Below are 12,711 nucleotides of genomic sequence, written 5' to 3' on the forward strand. Positions count from 1 at the left end.
CCGCACACCGGGCTGGCTCACCAGGGTCTGCGAAGATGCGGGCTGTGATCACTCAGCGCCACCCGGATGCCTCGATTCCCCATCGTACCCGAGGCAGTGACAACCATGTACTAACAACGCAGCAGCTCGCGTGCCCCTTGCAAAGTCTGCGGAATCCGAAGCCCCTGCCAATCACAGCCGAGGGCGGTGAGGAGGGAGAGGCGCCCGGGGCAGCTGGCAGGGGCCGGCCCTCCCCGGTTACCTTCAACGTCTTGTAGTAGATGGCTCTGTTGATCTCCAGCGGAAACAAGTTCTGCTCGGCGCCCGAGCAAGCCCAGTTCACGTAGCGCAGCCAGTTGCCCTTCTCCGGGTCGGTGGCGTCGATGCACATCCATCCCAGGTTCGGATAGTACACCTGGGGAGGGGACGCTTGGGTTAAAAGAAGAGCATCTAAAATGTCCCGTCTTCAGCTTTGAGACAGTTCTCACTATCTGCAAACGCTCTTTAAAGCAGTTCCTATGGGGCCAGCGCTGTGGCGGGGCAGGGGATCTGGGCCCGCCGACCACACGGTGAACACGTGTCCTGAGCTGCCGTGTGAGTTTGCCATGCTTTTGCAAACTCGGCTGACCCTTAATACCTCAGGACAGGGTGCCATGGATACAATCTGGGAAACGTCAGTAGCGTTCCTAAGCAAAGACCCAAACCCAAGCCCCTCTTTGCAGAGTCAGAGCAAACCTGCTCCTGGCCACCCAGACTCAAGTCAACTCCTCCCTACGCGCCCCCTCCCCCGCCATGCTGCCGCCCTCATTTAGCATCCTTGCATCCAGTTAGCAATGGTTTTTGACTGGAGCTTTGTGTACACATAAATAGGATTTATTTTTCCCAAACTAAACTGCAAAAACACCCAAGTAGGCACTGAAACAAATGCAGAATCAATCGGTGAAGATTCACGTGCTGAGCAAATGAAATTCGTCTTTTACTTTGTTTCAGAAAAAAAGGGGGAAAAAACTCTGTCTACCTCCCCCACCAAACACACGCGCACGCATGCGTGTACACACACACACACACACACACACAACCTGGCTCTCCACACTCCAATGGCTTTCCTCCTGGACCCACACAGGCCACCCTTCCTGTGGAACAAGCTCGCGCTCCTGGGCTGAGAGTGAAGACGCTGCTCTCTGGGCACGCTGGCTCCCCAAGCCCGGGACTGCCACGTGTGGCCTCCACCTTCCTGGCACCACCACTGCCTTCTCTTGTGGGGAGCTTTGGGGTATGATGCTGCATGTTTTATATATTATCTGGTGTAATCTGGGCAGCAGGTTTAGTATTCCATCTATTTTCTTTTCCTTTTTTTTTTTAAAGATTTATTTTATTTTATTTATATGAAAGTCAGAGTTACAGAGAGAGGGAGAGACAGAGAGGTCTTCCATCCAGTGGTTCACTCCCCAGATGGCTGCAATGGCCGGAGCTGTGCCAATACAAAGCCAGGAGCCAGAAGCCTCTTCCAGGTCTCCCATGTGGGTGCAGGGGCCCAAGCACTAAGGCCATCTTCCACTGCTTTCCCAGGCCATAGCAGAGAGCTGGATCAGAAGAGGAGCAGCAGGGACTAGAACTGGCACCCATACGGGATGCCGGCTCCTCAGGCCAGGGCTTTAACCCACTGTACCACAGTGCCAGCCCCATTCCATCTATTTTCAACATGGCAAAATGAGGTTCAGAGGTTAAAGGACTTTCCTTTCCAAGTCACCTACTTAATCACACCACTACTCATCGGGCCCCTCCTGAGCACTCCAGCAAGAACAGCCAAGCCGGGCCCTCACTCCCTTCCTTCCTCACAGCACTGGGGCGGCTCTAACACACAGTCTCACCAGTGGACCTGCTCTGCGCAGGGCACTGGTAGCTCCACCAGAAGACAACTGGCCTTCTCACACACTGACCGCCTCCAACGCCTTGCCGAAGCCTGGCATAAAGCAGGCTAACAACAAAAAACCATGGCATGAATGCATGGAACCAGCATGTGAGGAGCACCTGCTGTGTGACAGGTGCACACCTGCCGTGTGACAGGTACACACATACAGAGTGTGCCCACTACTGCCTCAGCACCTCCTGTGGTTTATTAAAAAACTGGTGGGCAACGGGCACTTGTCCTACCGGTTAAGGCAACCTCAACTCACATTGGAGTGCCCAGGTTCAGTGCCCAGCTCCAGACTCCAGCTTCCCGCTAATGTGCACGCTAGGAGGGAACAGGTAACAACTCAGGTGGGACCTGGACCTTCTGGCTTCAGCCTGGCCCAGTCCTATTTATTGGGCATCTGGGGAATTAATCAGCAAATGAGTGTGCTCTTGTACTCTTTCTCCCTCTCAAATTGAAGATAAAACAGGGGAGCCAGTGCTGTGGCATAGTAGGTAAAGCCACCATCGGCAGTGCCAGCATTCCATATGGGTGTTGGTTCAAGTCCCAGTTGCTCTACTTCCAATCCAGCTCTCTGCTATGGCCTGGGAAAGCAGTACAAGATGGCCCAAGTTCTTGGGCCCCTGCACCCATGCAGGAGACCTGGAAGAATTTCCTGGCTCTTAGTTTCAGATTGGCAAGCATTGTGGCTATCTGGGGAGTGAACCAGCAGATGAAGACCTCCCTCTCTCTCTCTCTCTCTCTCTCTCTCTCTCTCTGCCTCCGCCTCTCTGTAACTCTGCCTTTCAAATAAATAAATACATCTTTAAAAAAGAAAAGAAAATAGAATGTTTAAGGGCTATTTCCGTCATGTTTGTCAGCATAGCAAAATAAGGAGAATGGACAACACGCCCCTGGAACCCTGCCCACCCACCGTTCCTACTTTGTAGCACCACATGCAGGCTATCCTTCCCCATCCCAATATAAACTGCCGCCGGACTCTGGGGTAACAAGCCTCACGTTGCTGCGTCTTGGGGGGCGGCAGGGTCCCACCTGCTCCCCATCCGCACACTGGCCAGGCTGCCAGGGAAACCTGGAGCTGCAGCAGGCAGCCAGAGTGGGGCTGCCTCCGAGCAGCAGTGCAGCCTGAGCTGCAGCCCCCTGGTGCTCTGGTCAGCCTGAACCTTTGCAGGAAGCAAAGCGCTCCAGCTGAGCCAATTCCTCATGCACGCACAGCTCCCTTTGCTTCAAAGGGGACTAAGGAATCTCCTAGGCCAGACTGAACTGCAAAAGCAAAATATTCTTTTGTTTTATTAAAAAAATGAACACTTCTTTAAAATAGACTAACAAGTAATTAATTCACAAAAGAATACAAGTACCCAAAACCTCAAGAACACACACACACACACACACACACACACACACACACACAGCTTGGGTAAGGCAGTAAACGACCACTTGGGAAACACACATCCCATGTGGGAGGGCCTGGACTGAATCTCAGCTACTATGCTTCAGAGCCAGCTTCTTGCTGTTACTTCACACCCGTGGCAAGGTCTTGGGTCCCTGCCACCCACATGGGAGACCTGAATTGAGCTCCAGGCTCCTAGCTTCAGCCTCGCTCAGTGCCGGCTGCTGTGGGCATTTGAGAATGAATCAGTGGATGGAGAAAGAGAGATCCTTTATTTGCCTTCAAATTAAAATGAAAATAATTTTTTAAATATATTAAACTTAATAAAACTTCAAATTAAAACTACTTTCTATTAAATTAGCAAAAAAGTTTGTTATTGAAAAGGAAAAAATGGGAAGAGTATGGGAAACAAGACTTTCCCCCAAACGCTGCTGATCAGAGAACAAACTGGTGTAAAGGTTTTGGATGGAATTTAGAAGAATCTGACCAAGAAAGTCTCTAACACACGCATATACTTCAGCCATCATGTGGGATGTACTCTGATGAGACGACAGGGCAGTTGTACCGGATGTGTGAACAAAGATGTTCACAGTAGTGGGACTCACTGAGACTGATGCCGGTCCACATCCACGCAATAACAGAGGCAGCTCAGTGAGTGACGGCCCCTCCTTGCAGCAAAGACTAAGGCTCTGAAAAGCACTGTTGGGGCCGGCGCTGTGGCGCAGTGGGTTAATGCCCTGGCCTGAAGCGCCAGCATCCCATATGGGTGCCAGTTCAAGATCCGGCTGCTCCACTTCCTGTCCAGATCTCTGCTATGGCCTGGGAAAGCAGTGGAAGATAGCTAAACCCCTTGGGCCCCTGCATCCATGTGGAAGACCGGGAGGAAGCTCCTGGCTCCTGATTGGCACAGCTCCGGCCATTGCAGCCAATTGGGGAGTGAACCATCGGATGGAAGACACCCCCCCCCGTAATGCTTTCAAATAAATAAATAAATATTAAAAAGAATAAAAAAGAAAAGCACTGTTGTGTGAACAGTGGGCAGGTGATGTGCTAACTTCTGTTTCTGTTAGATGGTTCTCCATCACCTGAGAATTTTATCTCTATAATTAAGAGAGAAAAGTACAGCCATTTATGGCATTATTCAGAATTTATGAATGACTGAACAAAGCCATTTATAGAAATACAGGCAGATATGGTATCATTTTTGTTTTACATATAGGAACATTAAAGAGAAACATAATCTGAACCTAAATATATGAAAATGTCAATAGTGGTTTTCTCTAAAAAGCAGGGTAACCCATAATTCTTTTCCCTTCATTTATGTGAACTTCCTACCTTCGTGCCACACAGCACAAAAACGAGGCTGCTGGAAGAACAGCCTTTTGAATAAAAGCTGGAGTCTGAGTGACAGCAGCCAGTCTGCCGAACACTGCACTGAAGGCCCTCATCACACACGCACGCCTTTTGCAAAGCACGGAACTGTCGCATTTTCCTGTGAGTGTACCCGTAAACACAGGAACTCGGATGGGGATGTGATTTTACACAATTCCCTTCATAGGTGTCAAACCTCGGTTCCCAATCAAATTAATTTCAGTGACTGAGACACAGAACCTGTCTCCAAATGTGACGAAAGTCTGCTTAATCTAGTAAAACTCACTAGACCTCAAAGGCGCCAGTCCCAGTCTCTCCCTCTCAGACAAGGCAAAGGCAGGTAAACCTCCGACCTGGGCCCAAACCCAGAAAACGACACACCTGAGAAACCCACTTCCAGATCTTCATGAGGACCAGGAAACACTGAGCTGACGTGACCCCAGAGAGCACTGTTACACCTGATCCACCATTCTCCTGACCCACTCGAGAGAACAGCCCCTCTAACAAAGCAAGGTGGCGGTGACAATATAACGCTGTGAAATACCCTCGCTAGTGAACTCACTTTCAGACACATTCTAGAAAGAGCCAAAAAAGGGAAGCACCGGCATACCGAGCCCTGGGCTACGCGCTTTACGTGCTGTTTTGGTTAACCTTTGTAACAATCTGCAAAATGATTATGAAGTATTATTAAGCCCATTTCATAAAAGAGGAAACCTAGGAAAGGTTGATGATCGCTTTCGTCAAATAATCAAGTCACCAAAAACGGAGCCAGGATTCGAACCTGGTCCCCTCATTTCTTCCATCACCAAAAGAAAAGAGAGAAGAAACCGGAGAGTGGAGAAGGAGGCTCGGGCTTCTGGGCTGCTGGCGGCATTCTCTGTCCATTTTCCTGTCTGCAAACCCTTTCCCGTTCCTACCCACACCAAGTGATCTGCCCTAGCTCCTTGCTGTCTCTCCCACCACTAACGACTGTGCATCAACTTCTTGTCAAGCAGAACCCAATCCTCACCACCCGAGTTAACCCCGCTGTTTTGAAATAGTTACAAAAGCATCTAAATTCAAATTTTATACACATGACAATTTAAATCCACATTCAAAATTAAATCTCCATGCCATATGGAGAAAAGTTTGCAAAGAACAAACCAAACGGTGGGTGCTGTGGCACAGTGGATTAAGCCACCACTTTAGACACTTGTCCCCCGTGTCGGACTGCCAGTTCAAGTCCCGGCCACTCCACTTCCAATGCAGCTCCCTACTAATGCTCCTGGGAAGTGGCAGATGACCGCTCAAGTACTTGTGTCCCTGCCACCCACGTTGAGAGACCCGGATAGAGTTCCAGACTCCTGGCTTTGGCATGGCCCAGACCTAACCATTGTGAGCACTGGGGGAGTGAATCAGCAGATGGAAGATCTCTCTCTCTCTCTCTCTCTCCCTCTCAGTCTGTCATTCTTCCAGATCTTAACTAAACCTTAAAATAAACAGATCACTAGATAAAACGTAGAGCCCACTCTCAGCTCCAGGGCTATAAGCAGCAGGGAGCTGTGCTGAGCATGGCTCACTGGCTGGAAGCCAACAGTGAAAGCTGAGTTGCACTTTCTGGAAAAAAGGCCTAAAATCAGCTGGTGGCCGCTGTGCTATTGCCTGCAATTTTAACTTACAGATAACTTGACTTTAGAAGATTTGAGAAAGCAGGAAGGATGAAACTTGTTAGTATTTAATCATAGTAGCGCTGACTGACAGAACACGTCTTCACTTTACAGTACATAATGTCTACCCAGTAGAGACAGTTCTCTGTCAATTTTAATTGATACACAATTCTACTTCCCTTTCTCTTCCTGACTCAAAATCAAAATGTGTCGCCTGAATGCACAAAAGGCAAATAGAAGCAGTAAACTATCAGTTTTCAGTGATAACAATGGATATTGTAAAACTAGTGAAAAAACAAAGAAATCAGAACACCGGGTTTTAAAGGCTAGGAGGAAAGGAGGGCTGCTGGACAAGACCCACCAAAGATTAAAATGTGCCTAACTCTCGCTCGCTCACTCTAGCTCTCCTCTCTCACTCCTTCCTTTCTTTCTGGAAAAAAATTAATTAATTAGTTAAATGAAAAAACATGTCTGACTTCCTGACTTAATATTACTATCTCTAGAAATTTAAAAGGGAGCTTCAAATAGTTTGGGGTGGGGGTGTTGTTATGGCATAGTGGGTACAGCAACCACCTGTGTTGTCAGTGCGTGTCCCGGTGGCTCCACTTCCAATCCAGCTCCCTGCTAATGGCCTGGGAAATGCAGCAGAGGCTGGCCAAGTGCTGGAGCCCCTGCTGCCTACATGAGAACCCAGAAGAACTTCCTGGCTCCTGGCTTCAGCCTGGTCCAGAGCTGGCCATTGCAGCCACCTGGGGAGTGAACCATTAGATGGAACGAAGATCTCTCTCTCTCTCTTTCTCTCTCAAATAAATAAATGTTTTTTTAAAAGTTTATAGAAAGTCTGGGGCAAGCATTGTGATACAGTGGGTTAAACCACCACTTGGGACTCTGGCTTCCCACATGGACACTGGTTCTTGTCCCAGCTGCTCCACTTCCAATCCAGCTCCCCACCAATGGCCTGGGAAAAGCAACAGAGGATGGCCCAAGTCCTTAGGCCTCTGCCACCTATGTGGGAGACCCAGAAGAAATTCTTGGTTCCTTGGCCTTAGATCGCCACAGCTCCGGCCACTGCAGCCTCCTGGGGAGTGAACCAGTGGGTGGAAGACCGACCTCTCTCTCTGTCTCTACCTCTCTCTGTAACTCTTTCAAATAAATAAAATAAATCTTAAAAAAAATTGTTTTAGTACAAATAATAATTTTTTAATGTTTGTTTATTTATTTGAAAGGTAGAGTCACAGAGAGGCAGAGGCAGAGAGAGAGGTCTTCCATCTGCTGGTTTACTACCCAATTAGTATTTTCATTTCCACCTCTCTGAAGTCCTCACATCTCAAAAGGACAGCACTTGTGCATACACAGTGAGCTTTATACTTTGGGGAATTATACATAATCACAGTAAAACTACTTAAACGCCCAACAGAGGGCCTGGCACGCTGTGGAATTCTAGGCAGCCTCGAGGAATGACGACACAGACAAGCAGTTAGCACGGATATTTCCAGAACACATTGGAAAAAGCACATGATAGAACCGCATTCATGGTCGACCTCATTTGCATAAATCTCTATACGTGGTGTTTGCAGATACACTAGTACGTGTGAGACACAGAAGAAAAAGGTAGAAACAGAGTTGACAGAATTCGTGAAGACGACCAAGATGCTCACAGTGGCCACGCCCAGATGGCAGGGGCTTACATGATTCCTGCCTGTATGTGTGTACACTGATACTACTCCACACGTTACAGAAGGTTTGTGAGAACGTACAATGCCAAGAGTAAGCTCTGATGTGAGCTACAAACTTTGGGTAACCGCAAGGCATCAGTACAGGTTCACGGGTTACACAGCACCGCCCCTCTGATGCAGGGTGCTGAGTAGGCTGTGCGTGGCAGGGCAGCAACCACATGGAACTTACTGTGGTCTGAGAATGTCTTCCAAAAGTAAGCCCTGGGGCCGGCGCTGTGGCACAGTAGGCTAAGCTTCCACTGCAGCGCCAGCACCCAATATGGGCACCAGTTCATGTCCTGGTTGCTCCACTTCCAATCCAGCTCTCCGCTAACTGCCTGAAAAAGCAATAGAAGATGGCCCAAGTGCCTGGGTCCCTGCACCTGCATGGGAGACCTGGAAGAGGCTCCTGGCTCCTGGCTTCAGATCTGCCCCGCTCTGGCAGTTGTGACCATTTGGGAGGTGAACCAGCAGATGGAAGACCTTTCTCTCTGTCTCTCCCTCTGTCTATAACTCTACCTTTCAAATAAATAAATAAATCTTTAAATGGAAAAGAAAAAAGCAAGCGCTGGAATCTTAGTCCTCAGCTCACCAAAGTGGCAAGACAGGGCCTATCGGGAGGCGTTTAGGTCCTGGGGCCGCCATTCTCGTGGACGGATGAGAATCAGCTGCAAGAATCAGCTCCTGCGACCTCTCGCTCTGACTCCTGTGCTGCGTTCTGACACAGCCGGAAGGCCCTCGCTAGGCGCGCCGCTCAGACTTGCACCTCTTAGCCTCCAGAACCGGAAGCCAATTAAAGTCCTACTGGTTACACATCACCCAGTCTGTGGTACTTGTTATAGCAGCACAAAACAGATGAAAACAGAGGGCCTGCACTGTGGCACAGCGGGGTAAGCCTCCCACTGCGATGCCAGTGCCCCATATTGGAGTGCTGGTTTGAGTCCTGGCTGCTACACTTCTGAGCCGGCTCCCTGCTGATGCACCTGGGAAAGTAGTGGATGATGGCTCCATTATTGGTGTTCCTGCACCCATTTGGGAGACCGTGATGGAGTTTCAGGCTCTTGGCTTCAGCCTGGCCCAGCATGGGTTGTTGCAGCCATTTGAGAAGTGAACCAGCAGATGGAAGACCATTATCTCTACCTACCAACCCCACCACTCTGCCTTTCAAATAAATAAAACACTAAATCTTTAAAAAAATAACATAAACAGGAATTATCTAGACTTTCTGGTCGCTTTTGCTGTGAACCAAAAACTTCTGTAAAAAAACAGTCATTAGGGCCAGTGTTGTAGCATAGCAGGTAAAGCTGCCACCTGCGGTGCTGGCATCCCATATGGGCACTGGTTAGTGTCCCGGCTGCTCCACTTCCTATCCAGCTCCCTGCTAACAGCCTGGGAAAAGCAGCAAAGGATGGCCCAAGCGTCTGGGCTCCTGCCATCCACGAGGGAAACCCAAGTGAAGCTCCTGGCTTCAGCCTGGCCGGGACCACTGTGGCCATCTGGGGAGTGAACCAGTAGACAGAAGATCTCTTCCTCTCCCCCGCCCTTTCTTTCCCCCTCCCTCTCTCCCCCCTCCCCCTCCCTCTCTCTATCCCTCTCTAAATATAACTCTGACTTTCTAAATAAATAAATGTCTTTTTTAAAAAGTAAGAATAAATAAATAAAAATATAACAGTAAAACAAAATACTGCAGTTTCTGATAGCCAGCAGTCCCCTGCCAGAAGCAGGTCAGGGAAACTCTGCTGTTTCTCTCCTGTTGGTTTTGACTTAATAGACTGTTTTCAGTGAAAGTTTAGAAAACTAGAGACTGGGTCAGATAATCAAGGCCTCCAGAAAAGCAATTTAACACTTTGTCTCAGATCAGCCTCCAATGGAGTTCTTGGGGTGTTAGACCAAGGGCTAAAAGATAAGCAGGTCTTAAGGGGCTTTGAAGACAACAGATAAGATTCTGATGAGAACCATTTCTACTACCTTAATAAGCAGAATGCTGATGCCAGTCTGAGAAAAAGACCAGGGGTGGAATGGGTTAATGAAACTAAATGCTACCTCGATTTTCATCTTCTTTATAAGAAACACGTACCTTACAATTCCTACATTCTGCCACACACACACAATGAGAGAGAGAGAGACAGATTTTAAGATTTTAAGATTTTAAGAGACAAAGACTTTAGGGGCTGTCACTGTGGCACAGCAGGTTAACATCCTGACCTGAAGCACCAGCATCCCATAGGGGCGCCGATTCTAGTCCTGGCTGCTCCAATTCTGATCCAGCTCTCTGCTGCGGCCTGCGAAAGCAGTACAAGAAGAACCAAGTCCTTGGGCCCCTGCACCCATATGGGAGACCCGAAAGAAGCTCCTGGCTCCTGGCTCCGGATCCATGCGGCTCCAGCCATTGCAGCCATCTGGGGAGTGAACCAGCGGATGGAAGACCTCTCTCTTTGTCTCTACTTCTCTGTAACTCTTTCAAATAAAATAAAATAAATATTTTTTTTAAAAAAAAGAGACAAAGACCATAAAGGCTTCTATACCACATATCCCCGTTGTGATCAGAACTACCTGAAAGAGATATCGATTCCTTCCTGACTGCAGGAAGAATCAACCTTGACAACAACGAAGCCTTTAAGCCCAACCAAAAAGACCTGCAACATCACAAGGACTTGCAAACTCTAGTGTGTGTGTGCGTCTGTCTGTGTATGTGTCTGTGTGTCTCTGTGTGTCTGTGTATGTGTCTGTGTGTCTGTGTGTGTCTATGTGTCTGTCTGTGTGTGTGCTAGAAGTAGCTATAACAATGGGACGTTAATAAGTTTACAGTGGAAAATGGAACCCCATGTCATGGTTCCAAATTACAATTTTTCACCAAGCTATTATCAAGTCATACTATGCAGGGGCTTCAACGTGAACAAAGCTTAATTCACCAAAGGCACTATCAATAATTTCCATGGTATGCCCAACAAAGCCCAATCACTATGCTGGAGACCCAGACCCACGGTGAGTTCACTGACGTTGACTCCACCAGGACTGGACGAACTCGGCAGAGCCCATCACTTCTCTTGGGAAACACAAAACTGAAAATGCAGTTTATTTCGGGCATGATTTTGCGGTCACAACACTTCTAATGACGCAGGCATTGTCTTTAGTAATTTGTATCACCTTTCCCTACAAACACAGAGCTCTTTCGCCTCACAAGTAGTTAAATGACATAATGCAATGGTCCTCCTGGTAAACCCCTGTTTTCTAAAGCACCCTGGCTTGACAGGATAGATTCACAGAAACAGAGAACCTCAATTACTAGGAGAAGTTCCGATTTTTCAAGTTAAGAAACACAAGTTTTGGCACTGAGAAAAACAGCAACATGGGCTCCTATGTACACGCGCTCCAGATCTCCCGGACGGAGAGAACCTACGCACTGCCAGCCGCATTTGATTTTTGGGTTTTTACAGGCTAACGTGTGAAGGGCAGATGTGATTTCACTGAAGGTCCCCTCCTAAGAACACGCCTCCTCTAAGGAGTCGCACCAGGAGTTCCTCTGGGACACAGTGAGCTTCCAGAAGGCACGGGCCTGACCCAACACGGACACTGATTTCCCAGGCAACAACCCCGGGAACAACACACAGGTTATTTTCCCAACTACCCCAATGAGACATCATTATCCTCATTTTTTAAATTAAAAATTTCACAACCCAGAGGTAATGTGGACCCTGCCCACGTCATGGAGCCGGAGGCAGGAGGGTAACCAAGGCCATGAGATGAAAACGTTCCTAACAGGCACACAGCCGGCCAGAGCCACGGACTGCAGGCTGCACCGGAACCCCTCTCAAGTGGGGCCCAGGGGAGCTCACCTCAGACCTCGACTCCTCCTGCGCGGAGGCGGCTCACGCCCTGGCCCGTCCTCCAGGACAGCTGGGAGAACGTGCAGTCCACAGAATGAGAAACCTCTCAAAAACTCAAAGCTCCGCAGAAGTGTGCATGTGCTAAATGCACCCAACTCCGGCTACTCCAGACACGGAAACTGCGCTCCACAGCACGGGGAAGACGCTACGGGGCGTGTGCAGCCGCTCGTGGGGTCTTTTCCGGGGAGAATCCGGGCATCCAGGTCACAGCTGCAGAGAGAAGCAGCACGGACAAGGCTGTGGAAACACGGCCCTGCCGCTCACTGTGGGGGCAGTGAGGCAGTCTGAGAACACAGAGCGCCCTGCATGCGAGTCCGCGTCCAGGGAAACACTTTCTTCAGTAAAAAGACCCCGACTACAAAGAACATATGGAAACGCTGGCTTGATTTCAAAATGTCAAACCCTGAGGGAACAAGATAATGATTTCTTTAAAATATACAGAACTCTGATACGCAAAGAACAAGAATCTGTTCTTACCTCCCACATGTATACATTATTCTTAACCTGAGATCTTTTTTTCTTATCACCAACAAATGGCCCAAACTTTTTGCCTTTTAAAATTGGTTTAGTGGCCCAGACACCTAGAAAATAAAACCGACATTTTAGTGTGTTGTGCTTACTTGAAAGGTTGAAAGCATTAAAATCAGCTCAGTTTCACAAAATAGTTGACGAGGCCAGACAAGATGATGTTAAATCAACCGAGATCAGGCTACATCAAAGCAAGTTCTTAATGGGAACTTTCATTTTTCTTCTTCATACTTTTCTGTATTTTCCAGATTGTCTATAAAGAACCTGTACCATTCTGTGA

General features: G+C 48.4%; 1 protein-coding gene across 7 annotated transcripts in view; it reads right to left on the minus strand.

Moving 5' to 3' along the window:
* Nucleotides 1-12,711, minus strand: part of PRDM2 (PR/SET domain 2) — a 125,682-nt gene that overhangs the window by 75,556 nt on the left and 37,415 nt on the right. For 6 of the 7 annotated variants that reach the window (XM_070077047.1, XM_051834336.2, XM_070077044.1 and 3 more), the window contains 2 exons: nt 12,381-12,484; nt 242-394 (listed from right to left, as the gene is read on the minus strand). In XM_070077047.1, coding sequence (XP_069933148.1) covers nt 242-394; nt 12,381-12,484 — 257 coding nt within the window. The remainder of the gene's footprint in view (nt 1-241; nt 395-12,380; nt 12,485-12,711) is intronic. The other variant, XM_070077045.1, reaches the window with a different exon arrangement.

Source organism: Oryctolagus cuniculus, chromosome 7, assembly GCF_964237555.1.
Source record: "Oryctolagus cuniculus chromosome 7, mOryCun1.1, whole genome shotgun sequence".
In the NCBI taxonomy this organism is placed as follows: Eukaryota; Metazoa; Chordata; class Mammalia; order Lagomorpha; family Leporidae; genus Oryctolagus; species Oryctolagus cuniculus.